The sequence below is a fragment of the Carettochelys insculpta genome, chromosome 8, assembly GCF_033958435.1.
Source record: "Carettochelys insculpta isolate YL-2023 chromosome 8, ASM3395843v1, whole genome shotgun sequence".
In the NCBI taxonomy this organism is placed as follows: domain Eukaryota; kingdom Metazoa; phylum Chordata; order Testudines; family Carettochelyidae; genus Carettochelys; species Carettochelys insculpta.
This window is the reverse complement of record NC_134144.1, coordinates 28,263,504-28,285,963: the sequence shown is the minus strand read 5'-3', so window position 1 is coordinate 28,285,963 and position 22,460 is coordinate 28,263,504. Positions and strand designations below refer to the sequence as shown.

The following is a 22,460-nucleotide window of genomic DNA, read 5'->3' as shown; positions in this document are numbered from 1 at the left end:
ATTTCTGTAATGTGAATAGTAACTTCAAAATACCATAGACTTTGTTTGTACACTATCAGGGTGTAAATATAAAGGAGCGACAAAGATGTTCTGAGTAAATCCAACAGCGTTAATTCTAAGTGTTTTAACTAACAATATTGTACAGACTTTTGGAAAGAAAATACTACAGCACTGTATGGGCATTGAACTGCCAAATGTACATTTTCAGGCATGCTGGTGAAAAATGGAGGAAGTTTTGAAGATGACTTATCTCTGGGAGCAGAAGGTGGGTGTGGCAGGCTTGTATGACTCTTAAAGCAAGTATTCATTATTTTTAAGTAATGCTCAAGAGTTTTCAAAATAGATTCTAAGTCAGTATTTCTAATCTCATCAAAGGCTTGTGGTGAGATTGTCTGGAAAGCAAGAGAGAAAATGAGAAATTTGCCCAAACTCCCCAAAACAAGCCTATTTGTTTTTTCTTTCATCAACATTTTGTTTCATTATATTCTCAACTTTTTGTGAACTTTTATTTTGTCAACTTTTTGCGAGCAGAACCAGCCGTCAGGGGGTTTCTGTAGTGAAGGAAGCAGCTTTCTGCTACTTCTTCCTGACTTTTGGTGTAAACAATAGAACAGTCCAGTGCACTGGTGGAAAGAGTGCAAGCAGTGAGAAAAATGACTGCGTTAATACTTGTGCTCTCTCTGTGTGGTCCAGATATGGAGGTCAAATGTGTGTCCCTGTACCCTTGAAGCCATAGAGAATGGCATGTGAGGGTTTTCATAGTGCCAGATGTTCAACTAATAGCTCTTAGTTAAAGAGGAAATAAAGAGAGGAATTAACTAATAATTAAACCTGGAAATAAAAACAGATAAGTGCTTAAGTGCGGGGGGAGGGTCAGGCTGTGGCGGGTTGGGTCTGTGGGGCAGGCGGGGGGGGGAGGAGGGGGTTAAGGCTGCGGTAGGTTGGGTCCACAGAGAGGGCAGGTTGTTAAGGCTGCAGTGGGTTGGGTCCGTGGGGCGAGTGGGGGTGTTAAGGCCACAGCAGTTTGGGTCTGCAGGGCCAGTGGGGGGGGTTCACACTGCTGTGGGTTGGGTCTGCTGGGCCGGCAGGTTGGGTTTGCGGGGTCAGCAGTGGGATCAGGCTGTGGCGCGTTGGGTCAGCGGGGGGTTCAGGCTGTAGGGGGTTAGGTCTATGGGGTGGGGGATAAGGCTCATATTAGCCAGGAGGTGGGGGAGTTCACTCACCTAGTGATCAAAGGTAGGTGTATGTGTTCCTCATTTTAGCAAATACTTGTAAGTAAAGTACTCCTTTAACAAGGGATGAGTATATTTATTCAAACGTGGTTATACATTTTTTAAAAAACCCAAACAACCCTGCAGCTGACAACAACTTTTGACGTTCTAAAAAGTGTTTGAACAATGTCACATCTCATCTGGCTTAAAGCCTAGCCCTGTTCTTACTGGAGTCAGTAGGAATCTCACCAGCAGCACCATGGAAGGTGGGAAGGGCCTTTAGGGAGGAACTAATTCTTTGCTTTGAAGTCCTTTAAAAAGAACAGGGAAAGCAATGTATCTGATCAATTGACTTGATGTGATTTAGTCACTATCACTTAGTGAAGTGTTATTGAAAACTAAGTGAGATTAAAAAGATTCCTCCCATAAACTTTTCATTTGCTAGACTGCCTGTTGTACAAAGGACTTGTCGGAGAAGTCATCCCTTGTTTTAAATAACAGTCCAAGCTCTGGTCATAAGGGAAGGGGAAAAGACAAAGCCAGGGCTGCTGATGAAGGTGGGTGGAGAGGGTAGTTGTTCCAAGGCCTGGCAATTTAAAAAAGCTGGGGTTTGAGGCTGCTGCCAGAACCTCAGGCCCTTAAAATCACTGCTGGAGCCCTGTGTAGTCTGAGTGGCACTGAGGGCTGGCTGGGGGAGGCACAGTATGGTCTGGAAAGCTGCTGAGGGCTACCTGCCTCTGGTGCTGCCCCTTCCGGGGAGAGAGGGGCCCTTGAGTTTCTCCCCCTCCTCCTACATTGCCCAGCAAAGTCTGTCACCAGCCCTGGACAAAGCTGATTCAGCTGGCTGAAAATTTAAAATGTCACAATTTTCAAAAGGTGGGGGGCAGAGGAAAAAGAAAAATAGTTTTTCACAACACTGTTGACCTGCTCTAAAAGGGTAGATATGTGTGTGATTTTTCTTTTAAACACACTTCCAGAATACAGCAAATGAAGCTCTTAGTATAAAATAGATGCAACTGACCCCTACTATTATAAAGGTGTAAACATACAGACCATACACTTTTAAGCATAAAGAATGGACTCTGGGAGGCGGAGTGGCATATTTTGAACATATGTTATTGAATTCAGTGGCTACTATTTATCATCAGTTGTCAAAGAGCTTTATGTACAACTCACTCTTCTGTTTTTCTGCAGCTAATCATCTGCAGCAAAGTAATGCAAAAATGGAAGCATGGTAAGTATCTCATTTTTGTTGGGGAAATGTTGAAATAAAATGATGTGAACTACAAGGTAGAGGTAAAGGCAAACTAGGCCACCCCAGTACTAAAACCATTCCATGCCGAACATCTTACTCCTTGAAAGATTATACTATTACCAAAAAAAAAAAAACACTAAGACTCCTAAATGTGTTCCTTTGCTTCCACGGCATTTACTTTGGAGTCTCAAGTAAAATGGGGAAATGTCTGATCACAAAGAAACTCTCTTGCAAGATAAAACTGTATTAATTCAGTGCCTTCACTTGTCACTTGAATGCCTGATGTATTTCTAGACAATGTTGGGAAGCCCCTCCTTGTTTCAGTTTTGGAGATGGAACCTTGACTAGAAGAAGTCTCTCTTCTGAGGACTGAGGAGGGCAGGTGACTGGATTGGGAGAAAGCCACTTAACTCCCAAAGGGGTGCCCTAATAAGTGCTGTCAGTGCCCAGCTACACATGTAAATGGAGAACTTTGCAACTTCTCTTTAGTTAGGCCCAGTTAGAGCCCTTAAATAAATGGACCCAAGTGTTCTGTGTTCCCTTAGCTCTTAGGGGAGCTTTCTGCCAGATGGCTTTAACGTGAAATTCCCGTTGTCTAATGGTTAAAAAATCTGTATCCTGGAAAAGCACAATGCTGCTGCTACCATGCAGGCAGACTCATTCAGCCTGTAGAAGATGCCTAGGTAGCTGCTGGTTGCTGGGTAGGTAGGGAAGAGGGAGTTGGGGAGTCTGTGTTTAGACTATATCCCTGGGTTGAAATAATTTACACAATTTGCAAATTGCCTAAATTATTTTGAGTTACTTTATTTTGAACTTGATGCATCCAAATGGCACTGAGGTCTGAAATAAGGGCCCAGGGCACACAATGAGGGGTAGTGGAATTGGACTGCTGCATTCAAAACAGTGCTGCTATTTTGAGTGCGGGAAGTAGCTGCACAGTTACTATTTCAGGATACATTTGTATCCCAAAATAGCAATCATAGTCTAAACATAGCCAGACTGGGGAGAAGAAACCGGCATGGGAGTTTTGGTTGGAGCCAGTCCCATTTCACTTTCCCCACTCTGGAAGCACAACCAATTTCCAGGCCTGTCTGGGAGGCTTCCCCTGCTTCCTACTGCTCATGAGCTGCACCTCTGCCTCACCCCAGAAAGCATCTGGAGTTGGCAGTTGAAATCAGCATCAGCCTCTAAGAGCAGGTGCCAGCAAAGAGCAGTTCCAGTGAGAAGAGGTTACTCCCTTGTGGGAGACAAGGGAGTGGAGAACATAAGCCTACTGAAGTAAGGGATACTTTTGACATTTCCTCATTGAAGGAGGATGAGAGCAGGAAGAGAGATTGCAGAGGTGTTTTCTCAGCTTGCAACCTTAGGATTCTCCGTGCATACATACCTATTCTATTAAGGAAAAAGGATTAATTGTTTCTTTGTGTTTATAAAATGAGACCAAACAAATGTAAATCAGCTCATACTGAACTGGAAAATAAATTCTCCAAGAGTGGAGGCCTAGATTTCCTTAGAATCCGAGAACTGAATCACTTGCAAGGAACCAGTTTATCATACTGGTATTGTCCATCCGTATGACAGCAATGGTATGTTGGCGACGGAGAGACGACACCAGTTCCACCAGAAGGGGAGAAGTATGAATTCTACTGGCTCTGGGAGAAGCAGTGCGACAGTTTCAAGGTAAAAAAAAAAAAAAAAAAGCACAAACAAAGTTTGTCTGTCTGTGTGTTTATTCAAGAACGTCTAAACAGTAAGATCTCGAGCCATCAAATTTGGCATACAGCTTCCTGTTGTCATAACTTAAAGGATTTGGTAGAACCAGGAAAATGGGATGTGCCTGGAATGGGCACTGGTGCCGACAGCTGCTGTGCTCCCCACCCCCTGTCAGTGGCCTGGGAATGGAATTGGTTCTAATAAAACCATAAAGAAAATCAATAGGCAGGTGAAAGGGGCTCACTGGGGGAACTCCCTCTTCCAGAACTCTCCTGTGGCTGGGGAGTGTAGGGAGCAGACAAACCTGAGCATTCCCTAGCTGGGGTCATGCGTCCCTCCCTTGGCTGTGTCTGCTGGAGCTGCAGTGGCCATGGAGTGTTACTTCTCAACTGGCCTCAAGCCGCTGTGGTGAGATGGGCTGGGGTAGTCCTCTCTCCCCAGAACAGCCTGCATACTGAACGCCTCATCACCAGCCCCACCACAGAGCAGTGATTTAAATGGAGTTAAGGACCCTAGCAATTCTGGGTAAATCCTCAGTAAAGCTTGGATTTGAATATTGACTGGGTTCATCTCTGTAGTGACTTAGAATCATAGGGCTGGAAGGGACCTCAGGAGGCCATCTAGTCCAGCCCTTGCTTCAGGTAGGATCAACCCCAACTAAGTCATCCCAGACAGGGCTCTGTCAAGCTGGGGTTTAGAAACCTCTAGGGATGGAGATTCCACCACCTCTCTAGGCAACACATTCCAGTGCTTCACCACCCTCCTGGGTAAGTAGTTTTTCCTGATATCCAACCTACTCCTCTCCTTCTGTAACTTCAGACCATTGATCCTAGTTCTGCTATCTGTCACCACTGAGAACAGTTCCCCTCCATCCTCTTTTAGAGCTCCCCTTCAGGAAATTGAAGGCTGCTATTAAATCACCCCTCAGTCTTTTCTCTTCTGAAAACTAAATAAGCCCAAATCCTTCAGCCTCTCCAAAACTTGTGAGTTGGGTTCAATTCATAATATGCACTGAGCAGCTGCAGGAGACGAAACTTCAATAGGGCACAGACTGACGGGCTGAACTAGAGACCAAACTGAAGGGATTATGTCACAAAGAGAGCCATTGTGTAGAAAAATCTCTTGTTTTTCATTTGTCTAGTGTTTCTGAATTACTGGAGCTTTATGAGGAAGACCCTGAAGAAGTACTCTATAATCTTGGATTTGGAAGGGATGAACCAGATATTGCTTCTAAAATTCCATCCAGATTTTTTAATTCATCATCATTTGCCAGAGGGATTGATATCAAAGTATTTTTGAGTGCCCAAATGCAGCGGACAGAAGTGGAAAATCCAAATTTTGCCTTAACAAGTAAGTATACTTTTAAAGCAAAGGTTAAGTTAAGCTTTTAAAATTCTGTAAATAACCGTAACAGAAAATCTGTAGTTAGGTACCGTGGAAGGCTATTGTAGTCTCATGGCTACATTCTGGTACTATCAAGAATCAACTTTAAACAGTCCTACTTAACTGCAACTATTCAAAGGGGTGTGTGTGTGTGCGCGCATGCGTGTGCAGGTTTTTGGGGTGGAAAAAGGGGGGAGCTCCATTTTCCTTCACATTTTGAATTGGTTGTTGGTCCTTTTATGAGTCCCTTGTAAGCCATCTTTCATTTCAGTTTTAAAGCACTGGAAGCAAGCACAATAAATACACTCTAAGGCTAGGGCTACACTGTAGCCAAAACCAAAAATAACGTAAACAATTTGTGCAATGCAAATTGCATAAGTTATTTCAAGGTAATTTATTTCAAACTTGGTACCATTCAAACGGCACCAAAGTTCGAAATGAGCACCTATTACAAACTTCCCACTGCCCCTCTCATGACAAGGGGTAGCGAGAACAAAATAATGCCCTTAAAATAGCCCTGCTGCAAATGTATCCGGAAATAAAAACCACAGTTTAGTTGAAAGACGCAAGACCTTATCTACGTTGTACAAATATTCGACACAATACCATCAATTGTTCTCTTAAAAAAATTAACTTGTGCTTTGTTCTTGTGCTTCAGGTCGTTTTCGTCAGATTGAAGTGCTTACTACTGTGGCCAATGCTTTTTCTTCCTTATATTCCCAAGTTTCTGGGACTCCTTTGCAGAAAATTGGCAGCATGAATTCAGTGTCTTCCAACAAAGAGACCCCCAACCCTCCACCTTTAAATCGAAGCAATACTGCAAGTCGTTTAATGAAGACCCTTTCAAAACTCAATCTGTGTGCAAACCAGCAGACAGAAGAATGTAGCAGTTGCACAACTCCCCCAGCTGTTGAAAAAGGGAAAATGCCATGTGGCCAAGGGACTGAAGAAACTGATGTCAAAAATGAGTCAAAATTACCAAAACACTTAAAAAAGAAAGATTCTCCGTTTTTGGCTACAGTGAAAGAGGAGATATCTAGTAATCAGCTCAGTTCTACAGACACACTTTTTCCTGCTGGAATTAGTGACAAACAAGGAACTCAGGATGATATCATGTCGTATACAGAAGAGCAAAAGAATGACTCACTACTTCACCAGGTGGAGTTGTCTGAAGAATCTGGTATCGTGGATTCCTCCAATGTCAATAGTGATGCTAGCATGTCTACAAATAAAGAGCTTGAAAATAGCTCTGAGCTGCAAAATCCATCTACATCAACACCAGATAAAGAACCTTGTCCTCCCATGGCCTCTCCTTCCATACAGATTCTAAAGCTACCACAGAAGGACTCATTTGAGATGGAAGAGGTAGGTAGGAAAACGTGACCTGACTTAGCACAGAGTTGACATAGCCTTTGTTGGTTCCTACAGTGATGCAGGAAATATTGAATACATGGGTTAGAAAACAGTAGGGCAAAAACCTCAGCTAGTATAAGCTGACATAACTCCATTCATGTTAATGCACTGATTTATAGCGGATGTGGTTTTAGCTTAGGTCCTCCATTTATTTGCCTGTAGTGATCTGAGTTAGTGGTTCTGAGTTTGCTCTAGAGCAGCAATGGGCAACCAGAAATAAGGAGTGGGCCACCTGAGTGGCTCTCCTTCACTTCGGTGGGCTGCAACAACCCAGTGGCCTTCTGGGGCTCTACCAGTGGCTCACGTACCAGGGCACTGGAGCCCTGCACTTTGGGACTCCACATATTTACAGAGTCAGGCTCTGTCCCTGCTCCTATCTCTTCCTCCCAGGCCTGGAATACTGGGAATCAGTTGGCCCTTGTTTGAATGTTTATGGGAGAGCGGCTGCTGTGGATTCCAGCTGATGACAATGATTGTATGTCTTTTTGTTAAGTCCTACCTGAAAAAAGGCATGACAGTTTTCTAACACAACCAAGGAGAACCTGGTGGTGGTTCAGTTTTGTTACACAGATAATTAGATTGGGTTCATAAATCTGAGATTTGTTTTGTTTTGTTTCCTTTTGCAATACTGGGCCAATATAGGACAGGCTGAATCGATACAAAATGTGGTGTCTTCCACTGACTTTTAATATGAGTTGGACTTTTAACAGGAAACATGAAGCAAAACAGAAAAGGAGGCTGCTGAAACCCCTAGAGCCCAATATTGATGAGCGTATGCGGCTCCAGTTGATATATTTGCAATGCTGTTTGTGCATAAACACAGCTGTTTTGGCACGATGAAGTAAAATGTAGGCTAGGGTTGTGGTGAATTTTTGTTGATACAAAAACAGTACATGCATTTCAACTGCTTTCTGATCCCCAGAAGGGATTCAGCCGTACTGAAAAAATAGCATTACCAGGTAGTTTTAGTTTCTTGCCTTTTAAAGAGGGTGCAATGAACAGTGAATGAAAGCAGAAGCAATGAAAATAACTTTTCACTCATGCCTCCTTAAGCTTTGTTTGGAATGTATTCCTACACATGAGAATGATGACAAATACTTGAAGGAAGCTCTTCCCATGCTTTCTAATGCCTAGATGGTTTGAGCTCTGTTAGGAGGGCTGTTGCTGTAAAGTGTGAGAGCGAGTCAGAACAAGATTCCCTTTAAGCCAGTGAGACTCATTTAAGTCTGTCTCAAGCTTTGATATTGGCTGAAGAGATGGAGGGGTATAATGTGCTTGTGCTGCGAGGAGAGATATCCAGTAGTTTAGCCATGGTCAGGAGGTGAAAGGCATTTAAGATGAAAAGGGATTGGCAGTTGAAAGGCAGAGCGTATCTGTCAGAAAAGAGGGAGGGGAAGAGAACCCAGGTATCGTTCCATGAAGATCAGTGTAATCAAAGAGCCTGTAAGATGAACTTCTCCCAATTTTTCCAAAAAGTAAATCAACTTAATTGGAGTATTTATTTCATTACATATTACAAACATTTAATATTTATTTATGTGTAATGTATCTTAAATAAGTATCTGTATTCTGAAAATCACCAAGGACTGTGTTAAATCAGTCTTACTCTTCCATTGAGAGGGTGGGATCAGGGGGCCCTGATCCCAGATTTAGGCCTCTACTATGCTAGGAGCACAGGGAACGGAAAGTCCCTGCCACAAAGAATTCATAATGTAAGTACAGATTATACCTGTTCCAAGGATAAAATGGGAGGCAACAGGTGGATAAAACTGAGACGAGTAAGGTTGGTTATGGGGTGTACAGTAGACACCACTCAGGCCTTCCCTGCATTACTGCAGTTTCCCTCATCGAGACCTTTGAGCACATTTGCTCCTATAGAGGTTAGATTGCCCAAAAGCATTGCTGATCTCTGCTTCAGCAAATCACTTCACATTGCCAAAGCTGCTGAGAAAGACACTATAAATGACGAGTTACTAATAATGAATATCTGGTGACTGATGGTAAGCTAACTAAACCTAATAGCTGTGTCTGTGCTAGCCCCTTCCTTTCAGAAGGTGCATGGTAATGAGCGAGGTTGGAAGACGCTAATGAGGCACTGCTATGAATATGCAGCACCTCGTTAGCATAACGGTGGTCCCGGTGATTCAAAAGTGCTGCTTTCGAATCATGCATCGCCCGTGGAGATGGGGGCCTTTGGAAAGGATCCGTCAGTTTTTGAAAGCTCTTTATTTCTATTTGGTGCTAGGAGGAGGGAGCTTTCGAAGACTGGGGGGTCCTTTCAGAAGACCCCCATCTGCACGGGTGGCAAGCAATTCAAAAGTGGCACTTTCGAATTGCTGTGGCAGACGTTACGCTAATAAGGCACTGCATATTCATGGGAGCTGCCATTTGCATCTTCCGACCTTGCTCATTACCATGTCCCTTCCGAAAGGAAGGGGCTAGTGTAGACACAGCTAATGAGTTTTGAAGTAGCAGCTTTTCTTGTATTTCTTTCTCTTGATTTGATAAATGTTTGGGTTTCTTTTTAACTAACTGCCTTTTAATCAGATGAAGACATCAGCTGTTCTTCAAGTTCTGTTGCATTCATTTCATTTTTTTCTATAGGGGTCTCTTTTAAGATAGTGCATATCTAAATTTTAGTGATGGCAGAGTTCCTGCTAAAGTAAATTTAGTTGCACTAGCTTACATTGGGATTAAATTGGCTTAAAATTTTGCTGCGCAAAAATGTTAAATGCACAGGACTTGGTCCTGTAACTTTTAGTTGAAGATGATCAGCAGCCTTCATGATCTTAAGGTCTTTGACAAAGATGGGACCAAAGTGCTTTAGAATATTTTTTCCCTATAAACATAATATCTTTCATATAATTTTTCAGTTTCTGTTTTCTCGTAAGTAAACCCCAGCCCATCCCAGTTTGTAATGTCATTTTGTAATTTGTAATGTCATTTTGAATACAATAATAATTAGAGAGCCAGTTTTTCACCTCATGCTTTGAAAAAAAAATCCATATTTCTTTTAAGAAGTCCTTTTGATGCTGGCGTTCCCATTTGAATAAATTGGAGTTATGAAAATTAGAGCATGTCTTTGGAGAAAACTGAAACACCACAACTTTATCACTACTTAACAAACTGATTCAAACTTAAAATTGAGAAGTGGGTGAACCAAGTGTGAACAAAGATATATTTTTTTAAAGATACTTAGTGGCTGACTCTTTTTCCTTAGTAAAATACGACATACATATTTCAGTGTGGAATATCATGAATTAAAGTAATCTATGAAACTATAAATGAATCAGTGCTCTTTTTAAAAAAACGTCTTCTCACCACTCTTATTTCTGTCATGGTAATTCCAGCATGGTGAAACAGTGATAGCAGAGATTATAGCTTGAAAACATTAAAAAGTAACCATTTTAGTTAGAGAAGAATATATAGTAGCTATTATGATCATATTACCATGTTTTTCATTCTAATATTTATTTAAGGACAATGGAGCTGGATGTACTTTAGAGAGCCATACATTCAAGTAATGATGTGGTCATGGATTCTAGCCAACCGGCTTAATTAACAGATATGGGAAAGCTGTTTGAGCAATTGATTGTAACAGGAGAATGCAATATTATTTCCTCATACAAGGACATCTAAAGGATTTGAAAATTCCTTCTAAGGATGAGATCCTTTGGAACTGCTGTTTTGACTCTAACTTATCTTTGTGGCATAGTTTGTGGTACTATTTAATATATTGTATCCATTTTAATATTATAGAGTTAACATCCTGAACCTCTTTGTCAGTAGCCTATATTTTGAGAAGATGATGATTGTACCTCTTGGGACAGTCTACATAATCAGGACCAGATCTGACGCTATTTTAAATGTACACTTTAATTCTCTTTGAAGTCAGTAGGAGCTTCCATCTTTTCCCTTTTGAAGTCATGAACAAACCCATAGAATGCCATATACTTCCTGAATCCCCTAGAATTCAGAAAATGTGTTCAGCTTTTTGCTTCATTCTGCAGCAAAGATTGTATCAATGTAAATATATCTTATGCTTTTTGCCAAACTCTTCAAAAATTAGAAATATACCAATTTTTTGTGCAGTATCAGTACATACTTTTATTTTTAGCTGAGTCTAGCTACAGACGCAGCTGCAAGTTTCTCTCCTTGTGCATCTTTAATTTAGTTAAACTAGTACATTATCGTGGGTTTTTATTTTCACAGTCCAGCCTTGCATGCAAACTAATGGATCTTTTGTTAACATACCAAAAAGAAAATATATCAGGACTTTCAAACAAAAAAAAGGCTTTTCTGTTGACATTTGAAACATATTCTTTTCATGGTTTGGTCATCTGAGAACTGCTTACTCATCAGTAAGGTTTACTGTTTTTCAAGAGGACTAAGTAGCAGGATTAATTTTCCATGGTATGTAATTTGAAGTTTCCCATTTGGAATCTTCATGGCCTACAACATGGTCACTTCCATTCAGAATTTCTACAAAGAATAATATAGCTAAGTGCAGATTGAGTCCTCTCAGGACCTGAGCTCCTTCTAAGAACTCATTAAACTTACGTTTCAGAAAAATGTCAGCATCTTATGAAATGCTATAGAGCATGTTAACTTCAAAAAGGTCACTTGATTCACTATGTTAAATCTCTATTTTATTCACACAGCATGCTGCTGCTTCAAGCAAGGGGCTAAAAATGACTGCATTTCCCAAAAGATATGAAATAATGTAACTGGAAAGAATACTGTAACATTGTAAAGATAGAATTGCATTACTATTTAGGCTTATGTCATAGAGTAATAGGATTCTCCATATTAATAGAACATTATCACATGATGTTGACCTCCTGATGTTTGTGGGAAATTAATGTAAGCTGAAGCAGACCCATTATTTTTTGAAGCTGGTGGCAGTATTTCAGGGGTTGGGATTTATACCACTGTTCTGCAATATTGTATTAAGAATTATTTTAATTTGCAATATAAGATTCATGAGAATAATTGTTGCTACCTGTCAGTGCAGACCTGGTGGATGAAAAAAGATTGCTTGCAGAGAGGACAGTTTCAAGCTCTCTGAGGTGTAGGAACACGTTTCCACAGGTGTAACTAAATACATACACAACTCCTCTCTCCCAGATTCAAAGCACAGAGGGAGAAGCACCACATGGAAGCACTACTTCTCATCAGTTGTTCTTGACCAAATCAAGAAGAGGTGAGTAGATTTCTGTCTTCAGAGCCAGTGCAGTCTTAATGGTGTGTCTTGAAGTGCTGACTTGGGTATTTAAAATAACTTGAGCAGTAATCCTCCTCCCCAGAAGAAAAAAAAAAAAGAGAGACCTGGTTTTAAGTTTAAAATCACAGGACTGATTGCTAAGTGGTGCATCAGATTACAGGAGATAATGCAGCATTATAACCTCAACTAATAGTTTGAGAAGCTCTTGTTCAGGGCTGGGGGCTCTCTGGATCCAGCCTGTGGTTTATCTGGCTCCAAGCTCCCCTCCATGGCATCTAGCTTGCCTTGTGGTCCAGATCAGGCAAGCTGTGGTTTGGAGCAAGACTGCAGGCTGTGCAAGGTGCTGGGGCGGGGGCAGGAAGCAGCTCTGGGCTCCGCTGCTGGTCTCTGCTGTTCTCCCAGCCAGGGGAAAGAGAGCAGGAGCGGCGGTTGCCTCAGCAGCCTGCCCGGAGGCTTCCTACTGCTGCTGTGAATGGCTGAAGGGTGGTGCCTCAAAGTGGGGGGAGGGAGCAGAACCATGTGCATCCAAGGATGCTGCAGAGATAAGTTGCACCCCCATTGCCCAGATCCCATGCTCTCAGATAGCTCCTGCACCCCGTCCTGCCTGGTTCCCACCTGCACCATGCTCCTGCTCCCTCCCTTCCAGACCCCACCTCCCAAACCCTCTTGCACCGTTCTTCTCACCTCAACCAACACCCGCAACCTGCTCCTGCACCCCCTCCTGCCTAGATCATCCCAGTCCACTCCTGCACCCTTCCACCCAGAGCACCCCAGTTCTCAGCCTACTCCTGAACCCTCCCGGACCCGATAGCCCTGGCATCCAGACAGTCAGTACCACATCAGCGTGGGTGGTTCTTTTTTTCCTTCTCACTTCTATGGCACCTGACTGATTTGTCGCTGGGTCAGAGGCCCCCAACCCAAAAATCTTCCCCATCTGTGCCCTACTTCCTTAGATGACAAACTCACTGAACTGGAAAATGTTGCATATTTTCATCTTGAATGAGGTTATTTTATATTTTGGCTGGAGAGAAGGACAAGGCAGAGGATTAAATTTATTTTGTCGATGTTACTGATTTTCATACAAAAGTGGAAGATGAAGTTTAGTCTGCATCTGATGCACATGTAACTAGTAAAAGACTAGACCTTGATTCATCAAGTGACTGGTGTGTTTGCTTAGGAACTGTATACATGGACACCTGATCGCACCCCAGCAAAAACTCTAAAGAGGGACAGAGAAATCTGTTTAAAGCAAAAATCTGAGAGATTAACAAATTTAAGTTGAATAAAATGGGTAGTTTTCTAACAAAAGCAGTAGTGATGTATTCAGTATATTTGACGACACCTTGATGTGGACTCTGAAGGTTGAAAACCACCCGGTAAGGATGATTTCCTGTGTAAGTGCTGCAGTGTTTCCCAGAATACAAATACAGTTGCACTGACTATTCCTTCTCTGTTGTGAAAAGTCAGACAGAAAGAGAGGAAATGACAGAAGTTCTGTCAAGAACAATTTTTTTTTCACAGTATTCCCATATAAATTTCTTTTCCTTCAGCATTGTACATGCTTATGGTATACCTGTCTATAAGTACATCTGATATTGGGCTACAGTCCTCAGGTAAAAAAGCTCTGTATAGGCTGTATGGCAGAGATCTGACTTTTAGATGGCAGGGGTGGGGTGGGATCCTTGTTTGTCAGGTCTTAACCAACTTTGAAGGAAGTACTAGCTGTACTTTCCCCACCCAAAACAAAGTCTGTTTCACATACCTACTCCAGGAAAAAAATGTGTATCCAAAGCCCTGTATAAACGTGTTGCTCAGGAAAGGTGCTCAAGAACCGTGGCATTGGAAAACTTCTGTATATCCACAGGACTGGTGTAAATGGCAACATCAGTGCAAGTTTTCCCATATTACACATCCACTGTGCTTCAACTCAGTTTGGGAACACCATGCATAAAAGCAGAAGAATATTTAAATTTCTGTGACTGTGCACGTTCTCAGCTGAATCTACCAAGAGGGGTGTTAATTGTGATGGGAAGAGCTACTGCCTGCTAAAAAGTAGTCTTGAGACCAAACATTTAGTTCATACAGGACACAAAATACCTGCCAAACCTCAGCAGAATTCAGTCCAGTGAGCTAGAAGTGAAAGATGCTGTGCATCATTATCGTACTATGACCTAGCTACTTACCTGTTTTGTTAAACATTTACCCGTATTGTTGGGTCAGTTCCATTTGTCTCTTCTATTACAATGATGGCAACACTATTACCTTTAAACAGAAGTTGAGATTACACCAAACATTATTTTATTGGTGTAAGATTCTTACACTGACATCAAGATGGCCTTGTATCTCCAAGAAGAGATGCATTTTAGGTGACTAGTGATTTTTGGGTGCTCAAATTGAGACACGGAGCCTGATTTTGAGTGCTCAACAAACATGGAGGCACCAAAAACTACTACAGCAAACCCTTGATTTAACCCTGCACCATTCTTTCCCTCACACCTCCATCTCCTTCTCCCAGTTACCAGGAAAGGAGCTGAATGCTGGCTTGGCTCCTTCCACTTTCTGCATCTCTCAGCGCTGCAGCTTGTTCAGCCCCCAGCTCTGAGCTGCCCACACAAAGGTAGAGCATGGCTGCCCCCACTCTGTCAGCAGGCAGCAGCCTCTGACACCATGGCTGCCGCTCAGCACCACTGCAGGCAGCAGCGGCCAGGCGCCAACATGCTCAAGGCACACTGTGTTGAGGGAGGAGAGCTCCTGCTCCCTGCCACAACCCACACCCCTGGCTTCTCTGGCCCTGCTCCAGCAGCTCCTCCAGCCCCGGCATGGCTCTGGTGAGTCTCTGGCATTTATTTAGGAGGGTGCAGTGGGCAGGGGGGAGGACCAGCAGCCAGTTTCCGTTATTTCCGAAGTCCATTATCTTAGGGTCCATTAAATCGAAGGTTTACTGTAGTTGCTTTAGAAAAAATCTTAGCCACTGTCTCTGAACAAGAGTACTCCTCTCTTGGTGGTCGCTTGATAACAAGTAGGATGTCTTGAGGTTACCTTCCTCTTTGTGAGTCCGTTGATGACTGATCAGCCCAATTCTGGAGCTGCAGGGCTTTTCACAGATGGGTAGGTGTTAGTAGCTTCACCTCCTCTCGCGTGCAGTGCGTTGGGACCTCTCAGATTGCGCCATCCTCTCACAGATTACTGTTCTCCGCTGGGCACGGTCCTGGGCAAGGTTCTCCCAAGTGTTAACACCGATACTGCATCTTTTCATGTGTGCCTTCAGCATGTCCCTATTTTGCTTCCGCTGGCCCCCATGCACCTCTGTCCTTCCTCCAACTGGGAAAACAGAATCTGATTGGGAGCTGCTAATCAGACATCCAAACCACATGACCAGTCCGTCAGAGTTGTTGATGAATGACCATGGGTTCAATGCTGGCCATGTTCGACTCTTGGAGGACGCTAGTGTTCATGTGCTTATCCTCCCAAGAGATATTTAGGATTTTCCTGGGGCAGCATTGATGGTATTCTTCAAGTGCCTTCAAGTGCCACTTTTTTGTTGTCCAGCTTTCACATGCTTATAGTAGTGTTGGAACAACCACTGTGCAGTATGCAAGGAGCTCTGTCTTGGCATATATATTCTGGTTTTTGAAGAGACCTTGTCTCAGGCGGCATAAGCAGAGTTTGCACAGCTCAGATGATGCTGGATTTCTGCATCAGTGTTGACTTAAGCAGAAAGATGACTTCCAGAATATGGGAAGTGTTCCACATTTTCCGGCAGTTCTCCGTTGACTTTAATAGGCGGTCATGAGATTGTCACATGGTGAGGGTTGGTGGAGTACCATGGTTTTTTTGATGTTCAGTGTGAGGTTGAGATTCTCGTATGCTTTGGTGAAGAATACTAGTCTTGCTAGGGATCCCTTAGTTCAGTTCAGCTCTGGAATAGAAACCCTAGTTCTTTGTTACAACATATTTGCTGTTAAGTATTTTAACGTACACTAACCTGTTTCAGTTTAATGGTTCCACTGTACATAAGCACCCTAACGGAACTACATATTTCAGACGTAGCTTTTAAAAATGCAGGCCTGGGTATTTGTTTCTGGAAGGATATTTCTGCGTCCATAACAGGATCGTGCTGCTCAGTACAGAATGCTATGAACTTATAGGATATAAAAGGAGAAGGTATTTATAATGACACTGTTCCAAAAGGGGGACTGTGGCTTCTTTTTGCTGACTTTTTACTGCAGTTTGCAAGGCATTTTAAAGAGGAACTACAGTAGAATGTACAGTATTTAAATTTAAAGTTAGTGGTTCTATTCCTCTCTGTTGAAATAGGCTGAAGATAACTAAAACATGCTTAAACAGTGCTGAACTCTGCAGCAGGCATTGTCCTCTACCATCCCACATTTTTCATTTGGAAATAGATAATATTTATTATAAATGGAAAGTTTATTTTTTAAGTGTCTTGCAAATTATTGTTTTGCTATTAGAGTCTTGGTTTGTCAAACACTTACATCAGATCCCTTAGCCTGGAAGGACCAGCTCGATGTATTTTTTAGGTCATGTCTGGTAAATGATACTGAACTAATTTATCCAATATGCTCAGTACTGGTTTTTGTTCTTACTTCAGTCAACTGTAGCTATGTTTTACTTTAGTGATTTTTGTAGGGAAACTGCAGAGACAGATGAAGAGCTTCAGTTGCTTTATGCTGTAAACACGAAGTACAGCTAAATGTACATTATAAAAAGCAATTGCAAAGCTAGTTGGAAGGAAGTCTTCGTTAGCTGGAAAACAAAATTCTTCACATAATGATGACTTGCATTTATGCAACAGCAACTTCTTTCCAGCACCTCTTGAATAGAGTGTCATAAGTACAGGCTGTACATCTGGGGTGTGAGACACTGTGTTTTCAGTGTTTAGTGGTTTTTGAATATTCGGATTGTGATTCCTTAGAAGTTCCTAACTTTCAGATATTAAGCAGCCCAAAATCAGCCCCCTTGAAGGTCTCTCAAATTTGGCAGGCAAAATCACAAATCACTCTTTGAGATAAAGGCCAAATTGTAATGGGTTTGTAGTTCAATTAACAGCAACACTGCAGTTAATTCTGGCTAATTAGCAGCGTGCCCACAGACACTCCCAGTGGGAAGCATGTGTTTCTATTGGTGGTAGACATTTGCACATACCTTGGTGCACCACATAACAAAATTTATTCTGCCCATGGATGGAAAAAATTAGAGGGAACAGCAATGGGTGTGTACACACATGTACATACCTATAGAAAGAGAGGCCAGAAATTGGCCAGATATTTGGGGAAGTTCAGGCTCACGCCTTCCACATGCTGTGATGCCTCTTCATTTTCCTTGAAGGAAGACTTGTAAGGGATTATTGTGGCAGTGCACCCTATTGCACTATTTATTGAGTTTTTGGCTGCAGACAGTGATTGAAGCTCCTCTCCCAGGCAGAGTCAGCAGAGGGGCAGAAAAGGAAGCACTGAAATGAGTCCCCATAATTAGGGCACCTCCGAGGCAAATCTGGAATGTTGATATAAAAATTTGTGCATTTGAGTTCTTAGTATCCACCATACAGCTCATTACAGCAAGTAGGCCAAATACTGCTAGATGTAAATGAACAGATTCAGTGCATTTCTTTCTCTTTTCTCTACCAGAAGCACAAACTCAGGTAGATGATAATGGAAACACTGTTCTGGTGTTTAGGTAAGCTGCCTTGAGTTGACTAGACTGCTGGAAGGATGAGAATCCTACTAAGTTGAGAGCCGAGTAGGGTAAAGTAAAGCATAGTTGCTTATTTTATTATTTAGTAACTAATGTGTGGTGCCCACACTAAATGCAAACCTGCTTATAAATCAGGGTCTACGATATTTTTCTTTCTTTAGAGTTTTGTCAGGTGAAGTGTTGGCTCTGGCATATTTTGAATATTTTAATAGTTTAGATCAGGGATGTGCAATCTGTGGCTATGAAGCCACATGTGGCTTTTTTTAAGGACTTGCTTGTGGCTCCCAACACTGTGATTGGAAAGGGAGGGGGGAAGACACTTCTGATTATGTAACAATGAACATCTAAAAGCCCCAAAATGAGCAGCTCATGTCTAAATAGATAACGATATGTGATCTTGAAACGTTGGATAACTCCCCCTAGCGTCCTCGAGAGAGAGAAGGTTCGAGAGTGAAAGTGAGGAAGACAGTGGTACAAACACACATGCAAAGTGTCAGGAAAATGAATATGTAAAAAGTTTATGACCATCCTGCAGTAAACACATATCACATTACAAATCATTGCGTTTGCTGTTCTTAAAATAGGGGTTACAAAAAGTATGGTTTGATATGACTTATTATGGCCCATCTCATATTCACATGCATTGCAGCTCTTAAATTACTGATTTTTTTACTGAATTGGAAAAAATGGCTCCTCTTGCTATTTTGTTGCTGACCCCTGCTTTAGGTGGTTTGCTTTGTTAGTATCACACCAGCCATGCAGTGTACTAGTTGCCAAAAAAGTAGCTGCTGAGAGATGCTGAGGCAGCTGCAAAAATGCAACGTAACAAAGGCTGTGTCTAAACTAGCCCCAAACTTTGAAGGGAGCGTGATAATTAGGGTGTTGGGAGATTACTAGTGAAGTGCTGTGGTGCATATGCAGCACTTCATTAGGCTAAATCTCCCACGCAGCAACTTCGAAGTAGTGTGGGCACTTCGAAGTACCGGTGGCTACACGCAAGCTGGCACTTCAAAGTTTCACGCTTCGAAGTTCCTTTGCGCCTCAAAATTTTGAGGAGTAAAGGGACTTTGAAGTAGCATGGCTGCTTCAAAGTACATGGCTGACCCGTGGCTACAAGCAGGCCAGCTCTTCGAAGTTTCACACTTCAAAGTTGCTGTGAGGGAGATTTAGCCTAATGAAGTGCTGCATATGCACTACAGCACTTCATTAGTAATCTCCCAACACCTTAATTACCATGCCCCCATCAAAGTTCGGGGCTAGTCTAGACACAGCCAAAGTGATTTAAAGTACTGACTGGCTTTAGCAATTTGCCTCTCCGGTAAGCAGCAATAGGCTTTGAGGGCCATAAAGATTTATTGTCCTGAGAAGTAGAGGCAAAGGTCAGCATTTTTCTCAAGCGGCAACAAAACTTCACCAGGCAAGAAACCAATAAACCTATTGATGTTTTTCTTTATCTAAAACAATATGAATTTGTAGCTCTGAAAGTCATAGGTAACTTTGTAAGAATGTAATGGCAATACTGGGTTAGCTGCATGATCCCTCTAGCTCAGTATGCTGTCTTCTCACAATGCCACAGTCTTTGGAGGAAGTGAATGGGACAGGTAATCAAGTAATCCATTCTGTGTTGCCCGTTCCCAATTTCTGGCAGAGGCTAGAAATACTTCAAGCCGTAGTTTTGCAGTCCTGCCCATCCTGGCTGTTAGTCACTGATGGACTAGTTCATTTTTGCACCTTGTTGTCTTGGCCTTCACAAAATCATCTTGCAGAGTTTCCACAGGTTAATGGTACACTGTGTGAAGAAATGCTTCCTTGTGTTGGTTTAAAGCTACTACATATTAATTTCATTTGGTGACACCTAGTTCTTGTATTACAAGTTGAAAGTTGCATGATTATATATTTGAAATTTAAATCTCTGGGAAGGATTTACGGATTTTACCATGTGACATGTTGACAAGTGAAATGCACATGTTGAAAATTGTCTGTGTGTGTTGAAAACTAATGCTTATTTTCACTAATGGGTAGAGGTAGAAGTTGTGTTGGTACTTTGTCACAATCTTACATGGCATGACTCTATAAATGTATAAAGTTCAGTGCTACAGAAGTGTTGTGAATTGTACGGTGGGTGTCTGCTTCAATACTTGCACAGTTCCAAGTCACTATGCAGCTCTTTGTATACATCTAATGTGAACCAGGATGACTTGATTGTAATCTTACATTTTAAGATTAGATAGATTCCATGCAACTGTAAAAGACAGTTTATCATTCCAAGGTACAACAGCTAGCAAGATAACAGGGAGTGCTGATGTTACAGGGAATTGAGTGAAATATTTGATGGCAAAGTTAAAAAGGCTTTTTGAATGTTTTCTAGTTCACAAAGCTGCTGTGCACATGCAATATTCTTTGGCTATTTATGTTTGCATTAATAAAATGTTCATCAAAATTAATATTCAGTATTTTGTGTTTTGTGATGCACACTGAGGAAACTGGTTCATTCTGTTTCTCACTTTTCAAAGCATCTATTGTCTTGGTATCTCAACATAAGCAAGAGTTAATGTGCTATGATTTAAAAATCTAAATATATAAACTTTATCATACTCTCCTCCTCCTTCCCTTCCCCATCCCTCCGTGGTCCAGCAGAGGATCCCAGCTGACACCACTCTTGGACAGAAACCTACATCTTTCTTCCTCCTGACAGGGATGTGCATAGTTTTCCTTCGAGCAGTGTCACCGTGAGTGCTCCGCTCTGGGTGTTGGTGTGTCAGAGATTCTTCAGTAAGTGTGATTTCCTGAGCTGCACATTCGCTGTAGCACTTGTTCCTTGTGCTTTCTGGTGCACGCATGGCACAGGCACCTCTGCTTCTTCTCTACCATCTTTGGCATCAGATGAAGCTCTTCTCTCTGAAAACAAGAGTTAGTTAGCTTAGTTTTACTGTGCTTACTCTTATTGTTAGTTAATTCCAAGTTCATTCGCCCTGGTTTTAAAATCAAATAAAAGGGTTAGAGTTAATAGAATAGTTGAGTTGATGCACTATTGCCATGCCAGTCTCCCCTGGCTTTAAGCACTGCACAATGTGCAGGGAAGCCTTGTCTGTCTCCCGAGGACACACCGTGTATTAAGTGCTTGGGTCAGGGGCATCAGACTCAGACCTGCACCCACTGCTCCAGCCTCACATCAAGGGCTAGATGGGACAGGGGCCAACAAGTTATAGACATATGTATCTGAGAAGTTGCTACAGCCAAAAGGGTACCAGAGCCCAGAGTTACAGGCTCTGTTTTCTCCTCTACATCATCCAGCATCCCGACCACTAAAACGGGAAAGTGTCCAGCTCTTTCCTGGCCTCCAGCATGCTTGTCATGAGCCGTGCCAGTTGATAAGTACACTGTAGTGCCTCTGGCTCTGACCAAAGTGGTGCCATAAAAACAGGTGTGCATTCGGAGCTGAGCTGCAAACTCTTGGTGCCATCAATGCCGACCGCCACGAACTCATCTACACCTCGATGCAAGAGGTCTTCGGTGCAGAATACTCTGCCCTCCTTGGCGCCAGCATCGGAGCAGAAAAGGCATTGCACCAATTCTCTGTTCTGTTCCAAGATGATGCCAGATTTGGCACCATGGAAATCCAGTGCTGAGGCACCAGCCCACTCCCATGCAGCACCAGGGAAGGCACTGAAGCAGCACCAAGGCACATGTCCTCCTAAGTCTGCTGCACCGGAACGTATGGCACTGAAGAGACCTGTGTAGACTTGCCATTGAAACTGTGGGAGGCACTCTCCATGGCATCGTTAGCTTCACCGTGCCCCAAGTCTTCTGTTCCACCACTGTCTCCATGCTCATCGTGGCATTCAGTGCTTTCCCATGGCTCAGGTACCAGGCCACTGAACACGGGAGAAGATGGTTCTGATCACAGGAGTGTATTCTCCTCTCAACACTCCACCCCTACTCACTTCAACTGGGAGAATGTGCCAGCCACCCTTGCTTACCCACCTCGTCCACCTCCGTGTTTTGCTCACCATCACCCTTGTCCACCACAGCCTGCTCCACACTGGTTCCTTTTGGATTCAAGATCTCATAATTCCAGCCTCCAGTTGGCCCCTTGACCACTTCCAGGGACCATCCAACTTTGCCGCAGCCCACAACTTCAGCCATATATCCCTCATTGCAGCATTCAGATGTGGAGCATTCTGTCTTGGAAGGTGAGGATAGATCCCCTCTGTTCCATCTTGGTTTCACCGCCAGCAGCTGACAACTCCTGGACATTCCAGGAGCTTTTCAAGAGATTGGTGCTGGCCTAGGAAGAGGATCTTCAGGTGAAGTAGGTCAAACAATGCAGGATACTGTGTACCCTCCAGCCATCTACCTCCTCCAGGATCTCACTACCCGTGGATGGGGCCATCATGGACCGATTCAACCTATTAGGAAAATGCCAGTGTTTATCACTCCTACCAAGAAATGGGCAAATAAGAAGTACTTTGTGGCCTATTTATGTGCCTATTTCCTATTTGCGTACTTGCAACCCAACTCCTTCATGACAGATGCGGTCTGCTAC

General features: G+C 42.7%; 1 protein-coding gene across 4 annotated transcripts in view; it reads left to right on the top strand.

Moving 5' to 3' along the window:
- Window positions 1-22,460, top strand: part of ITPRID2 (ITPR interacting domain containing 2) — a 71,285-nt gene that overhangs the window by 12,424 nt on the left and 36,401 nt on the right. For all 4 annotated transcript variants that reach the window (XM_075001371.1, XM_075001370.1, XM_075001369.1 and 1 more), the window contains exons 5-10: window positions 209-265; window positions 2,406-2,445; window positions 4,048-4,146; window positions 5,321-5,529; window positions 6,221-6,927; window positions 12,103-12,178. In XM_075001371.1, the coding sequence (XP_074857472.1) occupies window positions 209-265; window positions 2,406-2,445; window positions 4,048-4,146; window positions 5,321-5,529; window positions 6,221-6,927; window positions 12,103-12,178 (1,188 nt within the window). The remainder of the gene's footprint in view (window positions 1-208; window positions 266-2,405; window positions 2,446-4,047; window positions 4,147-5,320; window positions 5,530-6,220; window positions 6,928-12,102; window positions 12,179-22,460) is intronic.